The sequence below is a fragment of the Vicugna pacos genome, chromosome 18 (genome assembly GCF_048564905.1).
Source record: "Vicugna pacos chromosome 18, VicPac4, whole genome shotgun sequence".
NCBI classification, from domain to species: domain Eukaryota; kingdom Metazoa; phylum Chordata; class Mammalia; order Artiodactyla; family Camelidae; genus Vicugna; species Vicugna pacos.
Window position 1 is genome coordinate 13,429,814 of NC_133004.1, and position 24,953 is coordinate 13,454,766.

A 24,953-nucleotide genomic window follows, 5' to 3' on the forward strand; every position below is an offset into this window, starting at 1 on the left:
AGGCCTTATGTGTGGCGGTGGTTTCAATCCAGCGGCTCCCAGTTGTCTTTTATACAACAAGTATTTTGTGATGTCCCTTTTTCTGTCCTCAGAACGAATTCATAGATGATCAAACTTCCTTATACATACAATTTCAAAATAACCAATCTTATTCACCACCATAAAGATGGGTAACATAAAGATGGGGAAAAAAACGTGGTGTATAATTAAATCATATGTGCTTCAGTATGTAAGTGCTTGGGCAAGTTAGTTCTCTGTACCTCCATGTGGAACCATTGTGAATAGGACAGTTACAAATGGAGGCCCGTAAAGGTATGATGTGTTGGCGACTCAGGTGCCACAGGGACACTGCTCTCAGTGATTTGATTTTTTTCTAAGTGGTGAACAGCTCTTGGTAAAGTTCTAAACCAAACAGTACTTTCTGCCCTCAGTTAAACAGAAGTTGCCTTCTTAAGAAGTGCAGTGAACACAAAAGCCATGCTTTGGATTCACGTATAAAATGGAGTTGAGTTCTGGGCTTGAATAATAGCAAACAGATTTCCCCCAACATCAGTGTTTGGCAGGACATTTAAAACTGCTCTGGATGATGGGGGTGACTTCCCTGTGCAGAGCAGTTCTGAGCATTGTGGGATAAGTATGGTGGCCTCTGCCCACTGCATGCCCTTCAGCTTCACCGGCCATCACCACCAGCCAGAAGGCATCCCACAGGTTTCCAAGGGGCTGCTGCTGAGAACTGCTGATCTGAGGTGACTTGTGCTGCAGCTGTGTTCCACACCTTCATTTGGAACTCTCAGTTGGTTTTTCTTAGAAACAATGTTATAAATGGTGACTAGGCTTCCTACCCATCTGAGCAAAGCCTTTTTAAGTATTATATATTCCTCAGTGTGGTACCAAGTACTGTTAAATACAATGCTTCATTCCCTAAACCATTGATTCTGAGGGACTTGTGGTTCTGTGTTCCAACTTGGGACCCATGGAATTGGTCTATTCCCTGTCTTCACTTTACCTACCTCTCTCACCTGCCTTAAAAAATGGCTAATAGTAAGCAAACTGGCAGACACTTGCAGGGAGGAAACAACTCTAAGGGAACACAGGGAAGCAAGCATAAGAGAAGGCACCCCTTTGTCGGTCATTCCTCACATCTTCTGAGTTCAGAGAACATGTGGGAAACAGTGGGAGAATGTATCATATTTTACTTGTGTCAATTACTTGCTGTCTCACTGTCCTTGGGAGTGACTGTAGGAATGACATCCTATTGTGCGGCCCCGAGCCATTCCTCATGACGGCCCTGCACACTGATGCTGGTAGCCCCCTTCTCCTGAAGCAGGACCTTGGGCTTAGAGAGCCGAGCAGTTTGTTAAAGATCCCAGGACAAGTGGTGGAGGTTTCAGTGCTATCCACAACTGATGGGCACTGCTTTTCTCAAAGATTTTTACAGCTCCTTCTAAATTGAGAGCTTACGGTTCTGTGTTCTCAGTAGGGAAAAGGAGCAGGTTTATTTTTGGAAAAAGGCAAAAACTGAGCAACATTCCTTAATAAAATTAGCAAACATGATAGATGGTGCCCTGTTTTTGAGACGTCAGCTTTTAGTAAAGGTGCTGTTGCTCTTCTTTTGTATAGACTATAAAAGGAATTCTTGAGATTTTCTTCTGTTTTGTGCAATATTGCTGTCTAGTGAGTATAAGGAATCTGAAAGTGACTTTTCATTTGTAGTCTTCATATTTTTCAGTATTTTGTTATAAAAATTTTAAACACATAGCAAAAGTAAAAGAATTTTACAAATACCTGCCACTTAAATTCTACTATTAACATTTTATTATGCTTGTTTTATCATGTATTTATCATGGCTTTCAACTAGAGAACAGTTTTGTCTCTGTCTGGAGAGGTTTTTGGTTGTCACCACTTGAGAGGGGGATGCTACTGGCATCTCATGGGTAGAGGCCAGGGATCCTATACCATCCTGCATCTAGTGTGTGGGACAGTCCCCCATGACACAAACAAACAGAACAACAGCAACAAAAACCTGTAATGTTCAAGCCCAAAATGTCAGTGTTGCCAAAGTTGGGAAACTCTGCTCCAGTCTATTAATCAGTCTTATTTTGAGTACGTTTCAAAGTAAATTGCAGGCATTGGGACACTGCTGTTTAAATACTTCAGCATCTACCAATGAATGTATATTTAGTCCATATTTTTAATATCTGATAGTACATTTTAGAGTATAGCTTTAATCATCTATTATCTTTATTAGTTTTTAATATAATCTTTAAAAATGTTCCTTTGAAATTTGTGATATTTCATTTGTGAAGATTTTTTTCGTTCTCAGATGCTCAGTTTGACTATCGAAAGATGTCTCCTTCTACTAAGTTTTAGTGTATTCATGCTTAGAAAAAGTTTGTTGGTGTTCATTCACTTTAGAATCTAAAGCAAATCATTTTCCTCTTGGGACAGACTCCAAAATATTCAGAGTCCTAGCTGGACACAGTAGATAAGAGTCTTTCTTTTTCGCTGTAGTGGTAAATGATGACCTTCTTTGAACACTCAAAACAACTTTTTTTATACTTTCTGTTTCAGAGAGGAATAGTTGCATTTCTATAATTTAATATTTTAAACCTTGGTAAATTTTCAGTTGTTATTTATAGTTATTTGAGACCTTCTTTGACTTGCAGGTGTTGTTTGTGGCAATAAACTGTTGGTGGAACCAGGGGAAATGCAGAAAACAGAAACATTTCTTCTATTTTCCTGTAATATATCTCTATCATCGGAGGTAAGAACTTTTAAGTAGTGTGTCTAATTCCAGTTAAGTCTGTCAGTTTCAAGGTGAGTTTTGTTTTTTTTTCTGTTTAAAAGTATTCACTGTAGAAAATTGAGAAAATACAAATAGGCAAAAATAAAGGGTCTGTGATTTTGTCAGCCATTCATGATCACCATGTGTTTTGATTTTTACCCTCCTGTGATATACGTATCCACCCCCGTTTTTAAATTAAAAAAATGGGATCATGTAGTAATACTATTTTCTAAACTGCTTTTTCTTTTATGAACATTTGTTTTCATGTCATTACACATCCTCTACAGCATTGTTTTTAATAATACTGGTTACTCCACTGAGAGGTTGTACATTTCAGACATTCTAGAAGTATTTTATGGTTTAAAAATAGATGAAAGTCCTTATCCCGTTACCTGGCATCATAGCACAGTCAGGAGGGTGTCTTAACATTTTTTCATTTGGGAGGAAAATTGCAACAAGTCCACAGTCCTATCATCCATCATTCTGAACTCCAAAGAGCTCTGAAACCCTAAAGGCTTTCATAAATTTTGTCCCCGAATGGCATCCATCTGGCCTGAAGTAACAAGTCTTTATGCCACTTCAGGTTCCACTGTACTCATTTTGCTGCAGAAATACTGCTGTTTGATTTTGGAGTACTGCCCAGACTTTGCTGTGGGGGAGAAGAAATGTCTGAACTCTGACTTGAAGGATTTTTTGAGGCAAGAGATGGGACTTTGGACTTTGTTCAGTGTACTTGGCTTGAGGTTTGTTACTGAAGGTGAAATGGGATGAGAAGATTTGACCAGTCAGAGCTTTTACTTTTTAGGCTTTATTTATTTCCTTCCTCTAAGATTCATGGATTTTTTTTTTTAGATTTATTTTTTATTTTTTTAACATTTTTTATTGATTTATAATCATTTTACAATGTTGTGTCAAATTCCAGTGTTCAGCACAATTTTTCAGTCATTCATGGACATATACACACTCATTGTCACATTTTTTTCTCTGATTTATCATAACATTTTGTGTATATTTCCCTGTGCTATACAGTGTAATCTTGTTTATCTATTCTACAATTTTGAAATCCCAGTCTATCCCTTCCCACCCTCTACCCCCCTGGTAACCACAAGTCTGTATTCTCTGTCCATGAGTCTTTAGATTCCACATATGAGCGATCTCATATGGTATTTTTCTTACTCTTTCTGGCTTACTTCACTTAGAATGACATTCTCATCCATGTTGCTGCAAATGGTGTTATGTTGTTAGTTTTTATGGCTGAGTAGTATTCCATTGTATAAATATACCACATCTTCTTTATCCAGTCACCTGTTGATGGACATTTAGGCTGTTTCCATGTTTTGGCTATTGTAAATAGTGCTGCTATGAACATTGGAGTGCAGGTGTCATCCTGAAGTAGATTTCCTTCTGGATACAAGCCCAGGAGTGGGATTCCTGGGTCATATGATAAGTCTATTCCTAGTCTTTTGAGGAATCTCCACACTGTTTTCCATAGTGGCTGCACCAAGCTGCATTCCCACCAGCAGTGTAGGAGGGTTCCCCTTTCTCCACAGCCTCTCCAGCATTTGTCATTTGTGGATTTTTGAATGACGGCCATTCTGACTGGTGTGAGGTGATACCTCATTGTAGTTTTGATTTGCATTTCTCTGATGATTAGTGATATTGAACATTTTTTCATGTGCTTTTTGATCATTTGAATGTCTTCCTTGGAGAATTGCTTGTTTAGGTCTTCTGCCCATTTTTGATTGGGTTGTTTATTTTTCTCTTATTGAGTCGTATGAGCTGCTTATATATCTTGGAGATCAAGCCTTTGTCGGTTTCACTTGCAAAAATTTTCTCCCATTCCGTAGGTTTTCTTCTTGTTTTATTTCTGGTTTCCTTTGCTCTGCAGAAGCTTGTAAGTTTCATTAGGTCCCATTTGTTTATTCTTGCTTTTATTTCTAAGATTCATGGATCTTAATCAGTGGGGTTTTATAACAAACAGCAGCAAACTCTCGTTTGTCAATTATCTGTCACATTCCACTGCATTCCTACGTCTCTAACGTGACATGACATTGTGTGGCACATAGTGTTGTTTCTCAGGAGCTATTAAATAGAACTTGGGCAAAAAACATGCTTTCCTACCCCATCTCCACCCTCACATTTTCCTGTGGATACAAGAACATTTTCTCAGAGTAACTTTCTGATGATTACTTTTTTCTTTCTTTTCTTTTCTTTTTTTTTTTTTTTTAAGGTAAGTGTAAGTGTAAGGTGTTAATACTTGAAGGTTCTAAAACTCAGTACTCTGTAAGTAGAGCTTGCCCTAGAGAGATCCTTGCATTTCTTTTTTTGGACATAGGAAATAGGGCACAGATGCCTAGCAGGGAGTACAGACATTGCAACTGTATGTAACCAAGCCAGCTGCCCAGAGGTAGACTTAACTTGATGTGGCATTAAAATCGTAAGAGTTCCCTTGAATTGAGTACAAATGTCATTTTGGGGTACGTGAGTGTGCAATGTCGTCTTAGACTGTTTTCTTAGTTCTTACAGAAATGTTGAAAGAACACGAAGGGAACTTTAGAAATACCTAGTCCAACCCTCTCGTTTTACAGATGAGGAATTTGAGGTCGGTGGTCACCTTGAAGTGCTTGCCCTTCATCTTTGCCTGTTGGAGTTTTACTTGTTGAAGTCAGTTCAGACCCATTAACACTCATTTCAACATCTACCATTCCCAGTGTACCAAAAACAAGAAAGTGCTAAGGCACAGTGAGACCCAGAAGATAGCCTTTTTGTATTCTCTTTAAGAGTCTTCAGGCCCTGTCTTTTTTCTACATACATATACGAGTGAAATGTGTTCCTTCAATTAAACTCTCTCGTAAACGTTCTGTCGTCTTGAGGGTCTTCTGGTTACCGCTGCTTGCAGTTGTGGCCCTTGGGCAGACCGCTGCTGTTTGTTTGTGTGTGTGTGTTGTTGCTTCTGTTTGTGTAATGGCGTAACTAGTAGTAACTGCTTACAGAAGTTAACTGACTTTTCTGTTTTGTGAAAGTGGCTTCCATTTTTTTGACTTGTGTTGATACCAGTTACAAAGGCAATTTATAAAAGGCTCTGAAGCAGAAGTAGTTTTCTCAAAACACTGCAAATCTCAGCTGCCCTAGGTCAGCTTGTCCTAAGGCAAGGCTGTAGTGTGTTGGTAAAACAAGTTTCACATCCCGCATCCTGGGATCTTCTCATTACAGCAAGTCACTGGGACCTTTGTCACCTCGCACCAGGGAACCTCCCGGAGCCTGTTTGCTTGAGTAGATGAGGCTTCCAGATTGGTTGGTTCCTTTTTGCTGAACAAAATAAGTTATCAGATGATTTTTTGATTTCTTCCTTTAAATTAAAAATTGGTGGTGGTTGGTGGGGTTGGTGGTGGTGGTAATTTTTAACGTTCAATTAGTTAACAAATTAGCTGTTAGTCTTGAGTTGGTAGAATTGTTTACCCAGTCTACCAGCTGTGCATGTAGAATGCTATTTTTACTTTTTTCGTGTTAATATTCTTCTGTCTGGCATCATATTCTGCAGTGCGTGCTGAAGAATTGTGTTTATCTCATCCCATTATATGTGTGTGTGGATTTCTGTAACCATATATTACAGTATTGTGATCACAGCATTTGTGTAATTCTTCACTGTGCTCTGTTGTTGCTATTAACAGTAGGCTTAATGTCAATTTCTATTTAGAGAGAAGAATGGTTATGGAGTTGCTGAATTTCACCATACGCCCCCACCCCCACCACATACCATCCAGTTGTGTTTGAGCAATGTCTCTATTGTGCAAGATTGAAGAAAGCCATGTGAGGATTCTGATTAGCTTAGGAAGATGACTGAATGTTGGAAGTACTGCATAGCAATACTAAATCAAATTCCTTTGCATCCCCAAGCACAGCTGGAGGGGAAAATAAGGAAGATCATTTATACAGGTCCCTGATTTCATACCTTCATATAATTTTTTGTTGTTGTAGTAAAGCTTTAAATAGGTTTAAGGTTCATTTAATGATCCTTTCTGTAAGTGCCTTTGAGAATATTTAGTAACTACGTTTTAGTAGTTAGTAGGCTGTGAACCAACTGCTTAACTTGTTCCTTATTTCAGACTGACTTGAAAAGGAAAGTCTGCCCCCCTACATGGAATTGTATAGTTAAGATTCTGGAATCCTTTAGCATTTGGTCAGTTTCCAGCATTACCTTTTTGTTTTGTTTTTGTCTTTTAAAGAAATACTATTGTGAGAATTTTTTTTCAGGGAGTAGAGTGCATTTTTTTTTGCTTTGAAATTCAGTTTGCAGATTGAAGCTCATGTAAAAGAGTAATGACCACTTACTTGTACGTCCCCTCACATAAAATGCTTATTCTTAATCGGCCCTCCTGAGACAAAGAAGGCCTCTTAACCGTGAACCAGTTGGGATCCTAAAACAAGACGTTTTCATTTTGTGGTATGGGTGATTTCAGTTTTACATTACAGGTTGTAATGCATGGTGTATTATTTTTTTTATTTTTATTTTTTTGGTACTAGTTTTGGACCAATCGAATACAAAGGCCCCATGAGTGCTGTTTACATTGAGAAGTTTGTCCGCCGGGTGATGAAACCACTTCTCTACATCCCATCTCAATCAGAGTTACTAGATTTCCTCTCAAACTACGAGGTACCGATCTTTCCTGTCTTCTCCTGTTCCCACAGGCTTCACTGGGTTGCACTGGATTGTTTGTGTTAAAAGGGTTTTTATACCTCCTGGTTTGTAGCAATTAAAATACCACATTATAGATAAACCCCAATTAAATGCTTTTTGAGATACTTAATTATAGGGATGGTTTGGCTGCATAAGTTTTGAGAGAATAGAATACTTGGAAAACCTTGTCTTTTTTATTTGGGAATTTTTGACAGACTTTCAGTTTGTTTCACAATTAAACTAGAGGTGTAAGAATTAATTTACAATTTATTTGCAGCTACAGAGTTCTAAAAATTTTATTTGATGCTTTTACTATGAGATACCTAGTTCTTCTTGTTGGTTGTAGTTTAGCTTTAAAAAAACAAAACAAAACTAAGAATATGTTCCTTTCTGTTTTATTAAGTGCATAACTATTTCAAGGCTCATCAACAGAGGATTTCCTAACGTGGCTTCTCTGCTGCTTTGCTATTGCCAGCTTCAACCCCTGAGGAGTTATTTTGATGGGATCTTCAAATGCACGTTCAGGACCGCTTATTATTGAGAGGCCAGTGTAAAGCTTAAAATGATCTCAATAAATTATAAAAATAGTTCCACAAAAAAAATTCACTGAATCAAGTGTAAAATCATACTTGAGCACAGGTGAAGATGATACTTAGCTGCAAAAAAATCAAGACCAGAAGTACCTGATAGAGATGAAAAGCTATGAATCCAGACCTTGCTAATTGAGAATTTAGTAATTGTGACTCAGTTGAAGTTTGCCTTTGTACTATGTATATTTTACGTAGGTGGGACATGAATTTCTTTCCCCAGAGCATCATTTACAGCTTTTTTTCAGTTATGTTAGAAACACTATTGATGCGTTAACTATTAGCAGATTACCCAAGCAGCAGCAGTGTTACTGTCTAGTTGTTCTGCTTGTGGTTCTTAGATGTGCATTTGAGTGAATGCTTCCTTACTCATATGTGGATGGAGGGTTTCCATGCCCTTCGTGGGCTTGTTCCTGTTTTGCGTGGGAGGCTGGTGGGCAGGAGCTACGCTGGGAGGCGGGGCGTCTGCGCCTAGTTCCTTTGGCAGCACTAACTGGGTCTGTGACTTAGGGCAGGCAGGGGACAGGGTTTTCTTGAGATTCCTTTTGACTTTAGGTGCAGTAATTGTGTGATGTGTGTTTCACATAGATTTGCAGCAGATGACAGGCAGGGTCACTGAAGGTGGTACAGCAAGATGGTGAAGAATCAGGGCTCGGATAGACCTGAATCCAAACTCATCTCTATCACTTATTGGCCCTGTGGCCTCTGGCTAGTGTTTAACCTTTTTAAGCCTCCATTTCCTCATCTGTGAAATAGGGATTAAATGAGGTAAAACAGAAAATGCCTGCTAGGATACAGTCCTAATAAATGGAAATTTATCAGTAAAAACGAAGTTGTGGGGAAATCCTGGATAGTTTGCACTACTGAGAGACTTAAAAAGTGCATAACACCTGCCAGAATTAGCTACTTATATAAAAAGAAAAACTTTTTTTGGTAGTTAGGTGATAAAAAGTGACCGGTAGGATCCAAGAGGTCTTCCTTCAGTTAAGCTCTGTTGGGACTTTTATTGAACACTGTGCCCAGATTTGTACCCTCTGTTTTTTCCTTCAAATTTTCACTCAATGTCCTCTAAAAAGTTGAGAGAGAAATGGGAGAAGTTGACACTATGGAGCGTCAACAAATAACATGTAGCATGTGCTTACCCTTACCCAAAAAAGTGAGATTGTTTAGCCTTATAAAAAGAGCACAGAGAGGGAGCTTCGTTATTATTTCCAGCTCTGTCAGAGATTTGTGTCCAGAGAATTCTGAGCCAGATCTCAGCAGAGGTCATGTGATAAGAAGGACTCAGCTAGGTCTCTGGAGACCTGAGTGTTAGCCCTGACTTTCGCAAGTCTCTGATTTCTGAGTTTTATGCAGATTTCTCATCTCTGAAATAAGGGAGTAGGCTCAGATAATCTCTTTTGACTGTTTTGGCTTTGGTGAAGTTTTGAGGTTGGAAAGAGGCTGATAGAAGAAGGTTCATGAGTTTTTGATTGGGAAAGTATTTTTGAGACAATGGCTTTGAACATCTATATCAGAAATCTTTTTAATCCTTTTTCATTTAGTGCCTCTAAGATGTTTGTAGTGTCCTTGTAGTTGGATCTGCGGGAGAGAGACAAGTGCACAGTTGTGACTGAGCAGCAGGGGTGATTCCTGCCCTTGAGTCTCTGCATTCTTTGAACCTGCTTTTCAGCAGTGCTTTCAGAGATCATGCTCCAGGTCTAACATTGAGTTCACATGAGACTCGCTGTTGTGCCAGTGACATTACTCAACGTTGTTTTTGTGGCATCCTACTTAATTAGAAGATGTGCGACAGTGCTGAGACTGCCTTTAAGGTGGGACCCAAAAGAGTGCTGCCAAGATGGGACTCTGTATAGCTTCCACTGGCCTTCCCTGTGGCTGCCTCCCAAAAGCTGTAGATGGCTTTCAGCCTGTGAGAATCATCTTTTGCTGAGCTTCTTTTCACCAAGGTGAAATTGTTGGGTTGGCAAGAGACAATATTTGACTGATTGTGAAAGAACTTGGGAGTCAAGCTCAGCATGACACCTGTGAAACCACTTGTCTTGTGAAACATACCAAATACTGCCTGGGAAGAAGTGAAAGAATTTCATTCACTCTCTTTAAGATAACGTAAAGATAAAATTTCAGATCCAGAAGTGAAACCGCCATCATGGTTTTGACAGTTGAATAAATAGGAAAGTTAAAAGAATCTTTGGAGGCCCCACTCTGGAGCCTAATACACTATTAGACATTCCTCTAAATTAAGGTTTCTGAACCTCAGCATTATTGATGTTTGGAATCAGATAATTCTGCGTTGTGGAAGGCTGTCCTATGCTTTTGCAGGATGTTTGACAGCATTTTTGGCCTCCACCAACTAGACTATTAGCACCCCCTTGCCTCCTTAGTTGCAAAATATCCAGGCATTATCGAATGTCCCTTGGTGGGGAAAAATCACCCTGGCTGAGAACCACTGCTAAATTACTGTTTCCCCTATAAACCTTAAGGATGCCTCACAGATGTTAGTACACTTTTTTTTTCATGTAGCACACAGAATGCTACAATCAAATTGTTGCAAGTTTATTTGCTTATGACAGTGGCAGTAGAGAGAAGATGAAAATTAAGCAATACCTTAATTAGTAAATTCTAGAGTCTTATGTATGGGAACTAGAGCCAGGAGTGAGTTATGCTGTCATCAGTAGAGCTGTCCTTGATACTCAGCTTTTTACTCAAGTTGTTTGTCCATACCTGCACCACTCTCCCCCAAGAAAAAAGCGTGCATCCTAACTATGTTAAGGGTACTGCTAATTTAAAGAAGTATTGTTATGAAAAATACTTGTTTTGATCAAGAGCCTTATCTCCTAATTTATATTTTCTATAAATATGGATTTCAATATCAAGTGTGTTTAAATTTAGGTATACCATAATTGGGCTGAAATAATGAATGTTTTTGTGGCATTTGTAAGATTTGTTAGGATAGCATTGTGTTTTGTGTAGGTCTCTGGATGTGTTTGTGAGTCTTGTAGGAGTGCATTTGATAATTTTCCCCTTGTTAAAAAAAAACAATATTGATTACTTATAAATTTGTCTCTAATCCAGGTATTTGTGAACAGTCTGAATCATCATAAGGTTCTGTAGTTAGTGTCTATTGGGAAGTGATGATACCCTGAAATTAACAACTTTGTATATTGACATAAGCTTTTATTATATGTATGCTGAACTCTATTCACATGTGCTTATATTGCTGTTATAAAGAAGAATGCTGTAATTCTATCTTGATTTGAGTTTTATAAGTCCCACAGATGAATCCTTTTAAAAGCCTATTTCAGATGACTTGATCGTGAATTACCTGGAAGAGTAGTAGTTTTTATCCAATGGAAAATATTATATTCAATTTAGATATCTCAAACCTACCCAAATCAGATTGCTCATCATTCACTATAGTTTTTATGTTTGTAAAATATGACACTGAACCCAGATACAATTTTTAGGAAAACAGTTTTGGCCTTTAATTTACTGAACATTGCAGAAACATTAAAGGTGAATATTATAAATACTTAACTCTATAAATTCCAGAATACTTTAGACATTATTAGCAAACAAAATATGAATGAACTATGCACTGGTAAGTGCCCTCCAGTTTTCAGGTGCTTTTACTTCTAATCTTCCCACCAGCCGTGTGAGATAGATGGAAATTGCAGATCCTTTCAACAGATTAAGAAGATAAGGTACAGAGAGGGTATGATTTACCCTAAATGGAGGCTGGAATGTATCCCAGGACTTCTGGCCCCCAGAATTCTTCTTTGTACCCAAAGGAATGTTTAAGGTCTCTGAGTTGAAACTTCACTATGTATCTAGAGGTTAAAACTTTAAATATTTAATTATTTTGTCAATTTTGAACCTTCCTCCTTCATGAAAGAAGAATTTTGAAAGTTAGCTTCTTCATTTGTAACTTTTTTCCCTTCATTTTTAGGAATGGTTCTGAGAATAATTAGTGATAAGGATGGGATGTGGCTATTGACTCACATTTAAAGCAGCAGAGTTGTACCATTTCCTGCTATTAATTGGCTTTTTGCATTCATTCTGCAGAACTGGGAGTGTTTTATGTATGATCGTTACAATATGGAGGCAGAGTAGAGTCTAAATTTTCTTCCCAGATATGCACTAAAATCATACTTGCATTATAAATAATGAATGTAGCTAAAATGAAGTGAACTTGCTGATGGACACTGCAGAGGGAGATCAAAAGCTTTAAATCAGCTCATTGCAAACCATGTTAAGCTCTGCTTTCTTCATTTACTCCAATTGTAGAATTCCTCTTCCTTGAAAGTCCTTCCCACTTATTTAAGATACAGACAGGACAACTTAATTTATTACTTGTGGACAGCATAGTCAAACATACCTCAGTGTCATTTTTACTTTGGTAGACATTAAGTTCATTGCTAAGGGAATAGGACTGAGTATGGTGATGTCACTTTCACAGTCACTAGTTTTATGGCTCTTCTGTCTATTTTTCAGACATCATTTGTCTTAAGTATTGGTAGGTTCTACATCAGTAATGCTCTCTTTTTTTATATTTTAAACCATGTGATAGAATCATCTGATTTGTACCTTGTGATTTACCCACCGATTGCCCACAGTATTATTTAGAACTCTTTTATGTTGCATCTGTAGTCAAAATATTTTTGAAGTCTTTTCATGAATTTGTATAGTTTATCCCTCTTGAGGACAGTGATTTAGCATACATCCATTTTATTCTTAGCAATTTTGATAAGCCAGATTGTTTTAAATTTAAATGGGATAGGAAAAGGCTTGGGAATCGTTTAGAGGGAGAAGCAGGGCCTTGGGTAAATTGCCTGGTGACAGAAACCTGAGCACTTTGGAGGAAAACCTAGTAGGATGCCTGGTACCTGCTGTTATCCTTTTGTTGGTTAGTAAAAGTCTACTCTGAATGTTGAGCAACTAAATAGATACTGTTTCTGTCAATTCATAGTTCTATAACCCTGTGAATTAGGTAGTTTTAAATTTTCTAGGTGTGAGTTAATGTTAGTGCAGAAATATTTCAATTGCCATTGAGTAAAAAAAACCCACTGGAGTAACCATTCTCATGGCCACTAGAGGGCGTGTGCACCATCTGCTGAAATTTATGCCACACTGCCAAGGGTGCTCACTTAAGAAAGAAATCTTTAATGCTGATGAAGATTTGCTGGCCTCCTGTAAACAGTCCATTTTCAGCCTCCTTATTATAGCAGGTACTGAAGATACTGTACATCTTGCAATGGAATTGAAAACACAGAAACTGGGTCAAGTTATAAGCTGCTACTCCTATTTTGTTCTTCACTAAATTGAAAACTTGACGGAGGAGCTTTGTCTTATTTATCCTTTTATCCTCATTGGCTCTTTAATAAATGTTTTATTTTGTGCCTTTTTTATACCAGGCACTCTCTGAGCTGGAAATACAGTGATGAATGAGAGAGCTTCTGTTTCACGGACTTGTTTCACAGAGTTGAAAACAAAGGAAAACAAATAAACAGATTGTAAAGGGTTGAGTAGTATTCCCCCAAAATTCACATCCACCAGAAGCTCAGAATGTGGCTTTATTTGGAAATAGGGTCTTTACAGATGTCATTAGTGAAGGATCTCAAGATGAAATCTTCCTGGATTTAGAGTGGGTCCTAAATCCAGTGACTGGTGTCTTTATGAGAGGAGAGGACACAGAGACACAGGGAAGGGAGGCCATGTGAGCATGAAGGCAGAGACTGGAGTGATGCAGCCACCAAAAGCTAGGAAAAAGGCAAGGAACCATCCTTGCCTAGAGCCTCCAGAGTGAGAATGGCCCTGCTGCCACCTTGATTTTGGACTCTGGCCTCCAGAACTGTGAGATAAATTTCTGTTGTTTTATGCCACCAGGTTTGTGGTAATTGTTATGGCAGCTCTAAGAAACTTAACACACAGGGTAATTTCAGACAATCAGTGCTACAAAAAGAAAGAAAGGTGATAAGATAGGTCTAAGTGTAGGGAGGAAGGGCGTAACTACTTTAGAAGGCAGAGAATACCTCTCTGAGGAAATGACATTTGAACAGAAACTTAGAGTGAAACTTTTGTGATATGATCCATCCCTGAGGAGATTTGGAGAAAGTGCTCCAGGAGGTGGGAACAGTAAGTGCAAAGGTCCTGAGGGAGGAACAGGACTGGTGGGGCCAGAGCAGAGGGGAGAGTGGTAGGAGATGAGGGCCCAGCGGTGCCTTGTGACCATTGTGTGTCCTGATTAGACCTCTGATTATTGGGCAGATGAAGGGAAGAGGAACAGTAACAGTCAGTTTTGTTCACCAGGCAGCTGTCCAAGCATCTGGGAGGGATCGATGGAAACACTGCAGCTGGAACCTGGGGTAGATGATCTTTACGTGTTGGTGAGCATCAGTGTGAGGAGGGACAGCCTGTGTACCAGCAGGGCTTCCACCCCAACCTCAGTCCAGTGTCAGGCTGGCCCACACGCTCAGCCAGCTCATCTGAAAAAGAGCCTCAAAAGTATATTAGGCAGGTCTGAGTTGTCTGCTTTGAACCAGCCCCTGGGTTTATTTACAGCCAAGCCAACAAGGGACATAGACCTGGAAAGGTCCACGTATGTGAATGTGCATGTGCTTTGTTCCCAAACTTCCCTTTTTCCAGATTTAAGAAAGAACTGTGGAGGAAACTCTGAAATATATAATGATTTCTCAAATACAGCTTTGGTTGGGGAGACATTGAAACTTTGGGGAAATGGTTGCAAAATTTGTTTTACCTGAAGCATAACCAGAGCCAGTTTAATACTTTTAAATGATAATTTTCAATAGACATAAACAGATAACTATCACTTCATTTTACTTCCTCTTTTTATTATTTTGAAATGTTCATTTAAGTTACATTCTTAAACATGCCACCTTTCAAAATTTAATACAGATTGTCACAGTATTGTGAATATTTGAAAAAACAGTACCTGTTTCAAAAACTTGGCCTATTTCTTGCATTTTAAATAGCTAGTATTCTATAATTCATACAACCTTTAATCCTCTCACATAGTTGTTGAATCTTATGATCTTCATTTCTTTGGCAATGAAAAGTAAAAATAATTTTGCTTATGGGGTTGTTCACTTTGTATTGTTTGTGAAATTTCTTTGATCACACTACTTGGAAACTTCAGTATCAGATCTTCTGAGGATAGAGGTGTCTTCATCCAAGCTGTGTAGCCCCTTGGGAAAGTGCAGCAGTGGTGTCATCAACAAGAATAAACCCTTACACTGTGGAGAGGTCTGCAAAGGACCCCTGCAAATGGTCTTTATTCATTTTTAAAGGTTTTGTTTGGGTTTCCCATGAAGACTCAGAATTCGGGTTGTTTCTCCTTCCGTTAGTGTGTATGCAAAAACACATACATAGTTGCATACATGCATGTCGACATGTACATGTTTATGGGCCATGTGTCTCCTCCTGTGAAGCCACCTGAGATAACATGATGGGGGAAGAGAGCTGAAATTCACCTCATTTAATTTCTAGCCATGAAACATTTCTTAATATTTTGAATGAATTTCTTCCATTTGGTTTTGATTTAGAAGATTGGTTAAAGTTGAAAGAAGTTTAAATGAGTCTATTTTCTTTCCATTATTTTTCATTTTTATCTTGTATCCAGTATTTACTGATTAAAATTTCTGAAGAGCTTGTCTTCCTTTGTTTGTGGTAGAAAGGCTCATCAGAACCTGGTTTGATATCTTGAGAACCCAAACACTGCATAGTTCTGCTTTGAGCCAATTCGGAATTGGCTTGTTAAAAACATGTTAAGGAGTTTAGCAAAAGAAAATCCTATTTTGATAACTTCGTTTTCTTTTTTTGTTTTGTTTTTGTTTTTGGAGGGGAGATACTTAGGTTTGTTTATTTATTCATGTTTAGAGGAGGTACTGGGGATTGAAATCAGGAACTCGTGCATGCTAAGCATGTGCTCTACCACTTGAGCTGTACCCTCCCCCAACTTTGCTTTCTGATTTCCTCAGTTGTTTGAGAAATTAGGTTTTTTCTGGATTTTTTAACATGTTAACATTAAACATTCTGACTATCTCAGTTTATACCAGAACCAAAACCAATTAGTTTATTTATGGATAAATCGTTCCATTGTAACAGAATCGTATGAGAATAAATAAGTGATTTAGATTTGAAAGATAGTTTGTTCCACTACAGATCAGAAATTTCCTCTTTTATATGACATACCAATTTTAAACTTCGACAGGTTAAATTTCCACTTTACCTTTTCGATCTTTGTCCAAGTGATCAAATCAGCTCCACAGTTACTTACTAAGAAAATGCTGTTATGTGCTTTAGGGCTGGAAAGGACTCTTTACATTTGCCTAGTGTTTTATAGTTCATCAAGCTCATTATTCTCAAAAACTGCATGATGAATTGTCCCCATTTGCCAGATAAGGAAACTAAGACTTCACATTGAAGGGTTCACTCAAGATCATTCGGCTGTCAGATTTGAGCTTAGGTCTTGAAATTCTAAGCCCAGCACTGTTTCCTCAAGCATCTAACAGTTTGGCTTTTAAGACATACAATTATAGAACAAAACTGGACAAAATGAGTGCCACAGGGCCTTCTAAGAAGGAAGAAATTATTCTGAACAGGAAGGCAGAATATATCTGGTACGGGACAGTTAATTGGTTTGCAGAATAGAGGGGCATTCTGTGACAAACTTGGGGAAATGGAATGGGCAGTTGGAAATTGGCATGAAGGAACAGGAGGGCTCTCAGTAGAGTGATCTGACAAGAGAGAAGGGCCGCCAGTGTGGAATGCTGGGCTCTGAGGGTTGGGGGAGGAAAGAGCCCCTCAAAGGACGGCCTTAAACACCAGTGGATTGAGTCAGAGGTAACCTGATTTCCAGTGAGTATAAAGGTGTGTTTAGAGTGAGGAAAGGAAGAGGTTGAGGAAGAAATGCAAGAAAGTTTACAAAGAAATCATTGACCTAGTTTGCCTGGAGTTACTAAACAAAACCAAATGAGTGCTTGAACTTGATGGTGAGGTTTCAAACCAGGGACCTAGGAAAACTGTCCACAGAGTGTGGAAAGACTTGCATAGGGAGAGGGAAGGAAGTTTCAGCTCCGAATTGCCCCTGTAAAGCTGGTGCAACTCCATCCCTTACCCTGCTGTCTAATTGGAGGGAAAGGTCAGCCCTAACTGGCAACATTTTTCATGTGACTTTTAAAAAATGAAATGCAGCAAATTGCAATTGTTAAATTACAGTGGCATGTCTTTCTTGTTTTAAAATATTTCCCATTGCACAGTGACTGACGATGCCCCAGTCATCTAATTCTGCTCTTGTTCTGCAGCCTGGAGTACTTGGGTACTTTGAGTTCAGTGGCTCACCCCAGCCTCCTGGTTATGTGACCTTCTTCACTTCAGCATTGCATTCATTAAAGAAAGGTAAACACGATTCATATTAAGACATTAGTATCTTGACAGAAATGTATGTATATTGGTATCTTCTTTTACATAGGTTATCTTTATGAATATATATTTAATTTTCTTGATTCTTTGTCTCTGTATTTGTATTAAATAGTTACATTGTTTTATGTTCTGTTGGCAAACAAAATTTTGTGCTATTTCAAATGTAGTCTCTTAAATGTTTAGTTTTTTAAAAATACAGCTTGATCACACAGTGTCAGCAATGATGTATTTTGCACTTTAAATTTTATTGTAATCTCTTTTCGTTTGACATTGTAAGTTTTGGTCAGAATTTTTAGTGGTTGTATTGTCAGTTGGATGCATCATAATCTAGGAATACATTTCCTTCAAGAAGTATTTTTGTAAGTATGAAGGTCATGTCACATTACAGCGTAAGTCTTCTGCCAGGTTCACTACTCTCAAATCCATATGTGTATTTTTTTTTACTTAGCTAAATCATATATTATTTGAAGTTCTACTTTTTAAATTAAACATGGTATCCTGGCCATTTTTTCACATTGCTCCACGTTCTTTCTATCAGCCATGACCTTGCGTCAGTTCTGTCAGATACTTTCGTCTGCTCACTTGTCTTCATCTCCTTGTTACCACTCTGGTCCAAACCCCTTCCCCACCCCTAGACTAGACTAGTGGACTCTTAACTGGTGTCCAGTCTCACCCCTTCTTCCTCACACTTGGGCCTTTTCATGTGCTGATCCTTCTGTTTGAAGTGTGCCTTTACCTCCCCAGCTCCTAGGGCCCAGATCTCGCCCATCAAACAAGCCCTCTTCATCATCCATCAGGTTCCAGCTCAGATATCGCTTCCACAATCTCCCCCCTTGGATGCCTTGTTTTCTTTCATAGCACTTAACACAGCTTGTATTTATGTGTGTAGTTACGAGATGATTTGTTTACTGTCTGTCATCTTCCCTGGACTGTGAGATTTCTGAGGGTGGGGACCTTGTCTTCAGTTTAGTATTCTTTCTCCAGCGTCTGGCACATAGCAGGGGCTCAATCACTATTTGCCCAATGAGTGATCAGATTGATGGCCATATCATCTTTCCCCCAGTAGGTCAACCAAAAATAAGTAACCATCTTTCCATTACTGGCTATTAGATTGCTTTAATATTTAGAGGAGTGTTATAATAGGATATCATTAATACATCAAGCAATTATGTTACTGGCCATTTTAATATATACATTATCTTAAGGTTTTATGCATAGAGGATCTACCATGTTCATGTTTTTCATGTGGGGAACAGTGGGAGAGGACATCAAGCTGTCACATTAAGCATATCTTCTGTCCACTTCCAAGACTTTGAGCTGCATGGCTTCAGGTGACTAAGAGGACTTAGTGAGTCAAGAGTTTGAATTTTGAAAACAAAATACTAGCAACTTAAAGAAGCTTAGGCAGATGTTCAAAAATGGTCTTAGAAAACTAAATAAAGTCCTTTGAAGAAGATCTCAACTGAAGATTATGTATAAAAGGGTAACCTAGAGCCAATCACTAAAATGGTAACATTCAAGTTCTTGAATTGGAGAAGCTATTTCAAGATTTGAAAGGATATTTTTTTTATCCAGTTAGCTTGTATTGTGTGTTAATGATTCGTTTTAAATTGCTTTTTTGTTCAGAGATTTCCAAAATATTGCTGCTTTTTGGGAAATTTTTCCAAGTACCAGATAGTAGCCTTTTTCCTCCTTTTTTTTTTTTGAAGTATAGTTGACTTACCCCTGTTTTTCGTTTTTTTTCAAGCAAAGGAAAGTGATTTTAAAAAAACTACTTGAAGGTACATAATGAACTTCTTTGGTCAAATCACTAATTTTGACAAATGATTACATGAAATTTCTTCTCAGAGTAACTCTAGCTCAATTTACCTTTACCCCTTTCTTCCCTGTTTTGTTATTCTAGTTGGGTTTTATAAATTCCTTTTGCATATGAACTTTGCAAGAACTGAGTTCATTCTCATTAATAATTTTTTACCCCATTTTTGTGACCCATTTTTAGAAGAAAAAGACAAATCTGCTTGGAAGAATGATTTTTCTATAGTACGTGTACTCTAAAGGATTACCTAAAGTAAGTCTTACCTTGGGCATCTGGGGTTTTTTCCCCCCTTTCTTCCTCCTGCCCTGAAGGCAAGCGGTATTTCACTTATTAATAGCCGGTGTTCAGTAAGAGAAGCACGTGCACACTTTTTCTTTAAAAATGGGACAGTTTGAAATGTAAATTCTAGGCCATTGTTGTGTTTCAATTGTGTACACAAACTGAGGCCTGAGGAACGTTTGACACACGTAACATTGGTTATTGTGAGCTCAGCTGAGGGAGTGTTTAGACTGTGTGGTAGAGAGCAGATGTCCTGGTTCAGTAAGCCATGGGTGTATATAAAGTGCACATGTCTTTCTATTGCCTTAATGGTTTGTTTGTTTTTCTGATTGCCTTAGAAATAGCCAGGACACTCTCTGACATTCATTTCTTGGAGTTGGCTGACCATCGGTCTACAGATATTTTGGGAATGACGCATATATGAAGCATCATGCCTAGGTGCTGGGGGTGAACTAAGAGGAGAGTGTTCCCTACGCTCAAGAATGGCATGAGTTTAGTTGTAGGATCAGGTTCCGTGACACTTTGACACTCCCTTAAGACTGTCTGAAGTCTGATATTTTTACACATTATGATAAAGGAAATTAGGGAAAATTTACTTACCACCTTCGCATTTAACTGACTTCTCTTTTGCTGTTTTAACGATTTCCTTTCGTCTTAATTACCTGGGTCCTTTACCTGTTGATCTCAGACCTGGGTCCTTTACTTGCTGATTCATCAGTTTATGTCGACACTCCTGTTCGATGCTGTGGGCAGTTACCCTTTGTTATGTTTCTGTCCTAGCCATTTTACTTTTATCACTTTTTGCATATAGCAGTTCTGTATTTTCATATAGTTAAATCTGTGGGGGTTTTTCTTAATTTTTTTTTATAAATATCTATCTGATCACTAATTAGTTCAGTTTCTTCTTGAATTTTAAAGGTATTTGGCACTTTATACTATTTGAATTTACTTTAGCTTAAAATACAGAGCACAGTTGGTTTTCCTCCCTCCTCATTGGCTAAACAATTAGCACTGTTTACAAAATAATGCTTCTTTATCCCTCATCTTAATGATGCCTGCTCTATCATAAAGTAGTTTCTTACATGTAATCGGGTCCATTTCTGTGTTTTCTCTTGGTCTAGATACCTCTTTTTTAATGAGTAAATATAATTTCATTTCTTGCTTTGTATGTAATTACCTAGTGAAGTCTGAATTCTGCCTCCTCTAGTTCTTGTGTTTTATGGAATATTTGCTTTTTTTTTTTTTTTCCAAATATTCTCTCATATCCATCTATGCACTTGGCTGAATCTTGGTTGGAATTTTATTAAATGTTTAAATTGACCTGGAGGTAATTGACATGTTCATAAAATTTAGCTTTGCTTTCTTGGAACACAGCATTATTATTCATTTATTCCCTTCCTTTCAATTTTTTATAATAGGTCTTACGCATCCCTCATTAATGGTTAATCCTCTCAGAGTGCTGAAGGATTGACAGTGGGCTGGCAATCTGTATGTGTTTGAGGATACTTCCCAGACTGCAGAGCCAGTTCCCCTTGGAGCCTTTCCACCTTTGATCTTGGCAGACAGGCCCTTTCTCCTTTTGCCTAAAGAAAATTTGGTAGAGGGGTTGTATTTTCAAGTTGTGTACTTGATTTTCTCCCATCTTATGCTTATTTCATTATTTTGCTGTAAAAATGTGTTCTGGTAAAATGTTACAGTCTGCTGTGATTCAGTGACTTCTTTAAAAGAGAAAATTTACAACAATTTTTGATCCTGTTTTTCATTTGACCTTCAAAAGGGATGCAGTGCCTCCTGGGGGGAAGCAGTGGTCTGGGCGCTGGCAGGGTCTGGTTCTTAGCCTTTTCTGCCCCTGACTTGATCTGTAAACCCAAACAAAACACTTAACTTTTCTGTGTTTGACTCTGTCTGTAACATTGGGGAGGATGGTGGTAAGGGTTAAGTGCTTGTTTTACAGGGCTGCATCATGTGTGAAGTACATTGCAGGTGAATTAAGTAGGAGTCGAAAAATCTGTGGTAGTTTAATGAGAAAGCCACTGACTGAAAGCACCCAAAGTCAGTACCGTCTCTTTTCTGAAAAGCATCTATACCAGGCATTCCTCTTCCCTTTCCTGGAGCACTCCGTGCCTGCTTCTTTTTGTATAATCAGCCCTCTGTATCTATGGGTTCTGCACCTGTGGATTCAGCTAAACTTGGATTGAAAATATAAGAAAAAAAAATTCCAGGAAGTTCCAGAAAGCACAGATTGAATTTATCACACACCTGGCAACTGCTTACTTAGCATTATATCGTATTGACAACTGTTTACTTAGCACTTCACTGTACTGGGTATAAGTAATCTAGAGATGATTTGATGTATACCATAAGATGTGTGTAGGTTATATGCAAACAACTATGCCATTTTATATAAGGGACTTGAGCATCCGTGGATTTGGGGATTCAAGGGGGAGTGGAGGGCTGGAACTAGTTCCCTGCGGATATCAAGAGTTGACTGTACTTTGGGGTGTTCTCACTATAGAACTGACTGCAGCTCTGTCTCACCAGAGTTTGAGCTGGTTGTTCAGATACTTACTGAGTGCCTTGAGGCCAAGGTTTTGTCTTCTTGCTCCTGCAACTCAAACACCCTGCTTGACCAATGTAGCTAAAGGTTTGAATGACTAGTAAAGGACACTTTACCTTGAAATTGCTCTAGTGAGAATGATCTTGGCCATGGGTTAAGTTACCTCCGATCCCCGCCCCACCACTTCTCCTCCGACCTGGCCTCTCAGGTTCCGTAGACCAGTGTGCAGGAATCACTCACAGTAGGACCAGATGGAGCCTCTGCCTGATCCAGTCTCCTTATTCCTTCTTCTTGGCTTCTCCCTGCCCCCTAATGAATCCTAATGAAATGAATTGAAATTCGCCTGGTACTTAACTGTCATCTGGAAAATCCAGTGAACTGTTAAACTAAAGCTGTTGTTCCCACTGCTTTCTAGCGCCTTTAGGAATTCCCAAATGTAGTTGACAGGGGACCTTGCAGCATCAGTTCTCTAAAGAACACCTTTGGAAAATACTGTTGTAATGAATTTTTTTAATAGGAATTTATTGGAGGAAGGTGGCATTCCAGTGTAGGGTCCCTCTACTCCACCAGGTGGCATCTGATGGTGCTGTGATTTGCTTGTAGAATCGAGTCAGGACACGTAAAAAGCTCCCTCCTCCATATTCTAATTCACGAGAAAAGCTTTTTTAGAGCATTCTATCAGATTGTGAAATTTCATGCAACATCAAGAGGTCCGAAGGGTAGGATTGTCTTCTCCTGTAAGTGACATTCTTAAAGGCATTGAAAAAATAAGGGACTGACTTCTTAGGCAAGGTTGACTCTGAGATTGCTTTATTTTCTCAGGTTCCTCAGCCTAACTCTTGGGAGTTTGGACCAGGCATGGGGTTTAACAGTTCTCTGTGAATGAAACAGGTTCTAGATCACTTGGTTTTTCTCAGATAATTTCATTTGTTGTCACTATACTCATTTACAGAAGGAAATTTTTTTTAACTAACTGCCTGTGTTCTGAGACCCTCTGGGCACTGATTAATACACATTAGAATAAATGCATCAGAAATTCCATTCTTTCTGTTCCCATACCTAAAACTGACTTTTAAATTATGTTGCCATTATTTTAGGAAATGTGTGATCATATTTCATAGGAAATGCTTTTATTCCCATTATGACATCTCTTAAGGCTTGTAAATGCTGCTAGATAAAAACTAAGGCTAAAAACGGGCATCCCTGCACTTTGAGTTAGATCGAGAAGCACGACTTACTACTTCAACCAACACTTGAGGATCCACTATGTGCTGCAGCTATAAAGATGAGCAAAACTAGTTCTTCACCGTCAGTAGTGCCACCAGCTAGTGTAGTCAATAGGTGGGGTTGCCTACAATATGAGTGCAGTGACACTTCAGTGACAGGCTTCATGGGAGCGCGGAGGCAGGGTGTTCGGGTCAGATCAGGGAAGACTACTCGGAGGAGATGGTGCTGAAGGTGGGAAGGGTTTCCCAGGAGAATGAGGAGTCAGCCTTCAGGTAAGTGTGTAGGAATGAGAGAGTGGAAGATAGATGGAACTGAGAAAAGCAAAAGGTGTGTGGGAAGCTCAGAACCAAATTTGGTGGTCATTTGTAGATACTTTGATTCCTTAAAGCCATGTATTTGAAAAGTTACACTATCTTTACTTTCTAATTGTTTTCTGTGTTTTTTTTTCTACTTGTTTAAAGTTGTCCTGTTTTAGGAATATGTATCTGCATGCTTCGAGTTTTTATCTTATTCCTTCAAGGTTGTTGGGGGTTTTTTTGTTTTGGTTTTTTGAAGCTGAAATAAGACTCCTAGGCAAAGAACCAAAAACGTTAAAATCTTGAAAACCTCTCAGGGATCAGCTTCTATGATAAAGTCACAAGCTTATAGTGAAGCAACTCAGTGCAGGTAAAACCAGTTCTGGTCTCCACTTGACAGCTTTTTATGTAAAGCTGAGCACGAAAAGCTGATACTGGACTGAGCCCTTCTGAGAGTCCAGCATTTTAGCTGGAGGATCTGGGCTTCACTGCCCCGCTTGGAAGTAGGAACTATTGTTATCTCAATGCTACTATCTCAGGTGAGGAAACTGAGGCTCAGAGGAGGTTGTTAACAGACTCAAGGACACTGTGGTAGCAGAATAATGGCTTCTCAAAGATGTTCACATTCTAACCCCCGGGCTCATTTAGGGAGGCGGGAAAGAAAAATATAGTTCTAAGTACACAATTTTAGAGGAGCGTAAACTGTTGAGCTGAATGTGTCCTGTCATATGTACTAACGAGATAGCAAGCCGAACACCCTCACACCACTGCTCGCGTTCACTAGAGCGTACTAGTGTGTATGACAGTGCGTATTTAGCTCTGTCTTTCCCTTCTCCCTTAACTCACGAGAAAGAAAAAAAGTCACAGCTAACGAGTTACGTGTCTACTTAGAGTTTAGCAATATTTCGGCAAGTACCAGAATGTGCATGTTGTTTCTCTGCCAGATATTTTTTTCTAGATAATTGCTTTGTGCTTTATATTAAGAATTTTTGAAAATATACAAATCTCAAATTTACATTTCTAGGGGAAGATTGCAAGCAATAGCTATAGTTCATACATTGAAAACAGACTTTTCTGTGCCCTATCACATTTCTTTGATGATCTTTTCATTTTGATGAATGCATTTAGCATTGCACTCTTAGTTAATATCTGCTGTCCTAATTTTTCAAGGCCTAGCTGAGATCCTGTGGGATTTATAAATATTGCCCAGCTAGCATGATGTCTGGTACATTGTGGACATCAAATGGGGATTTCCATCCATCAGCTCCCTTCCTGGAACTCCTGTTG

The 24,953-nt window shown here is 38.7% G+C and overlaps 1 protein-coding gene across 3 annotated transcripts in view; it reads left to right on the top strand.

Annotated features, from left to right (window-relative positions):
• The window catches only part of TXNDC11 (thioredoxin domain containing 11), a 57,467-nt gene that overhangs the window by 6,707 nt on the left and 25,807 nt on the right, over positions 1-24,953 (top strand). Inside the window, exons 3-5 of one of the 3 annotated variants that reach the window (XM_031687231.2) lie at positions 2,667-2,764; positions 7,310-7,439; positions 17,374-17,467. In XM_031687231.2, the coding sequence (XP_031543091.2) occupies positions 2,667-2,764; positions 7,310-7,439; positions 17,374-17,467 (322 nt within the window). The remainder of the gene's footprint in view (positions 1-2,666; positions 2,765-7,309; positions 7,440-17,373; positions 17,468-24,953) is intronic. The other 2 variants (XM_072942193.1, XM_072942197.1) reach the window with 2 other exon arrangements.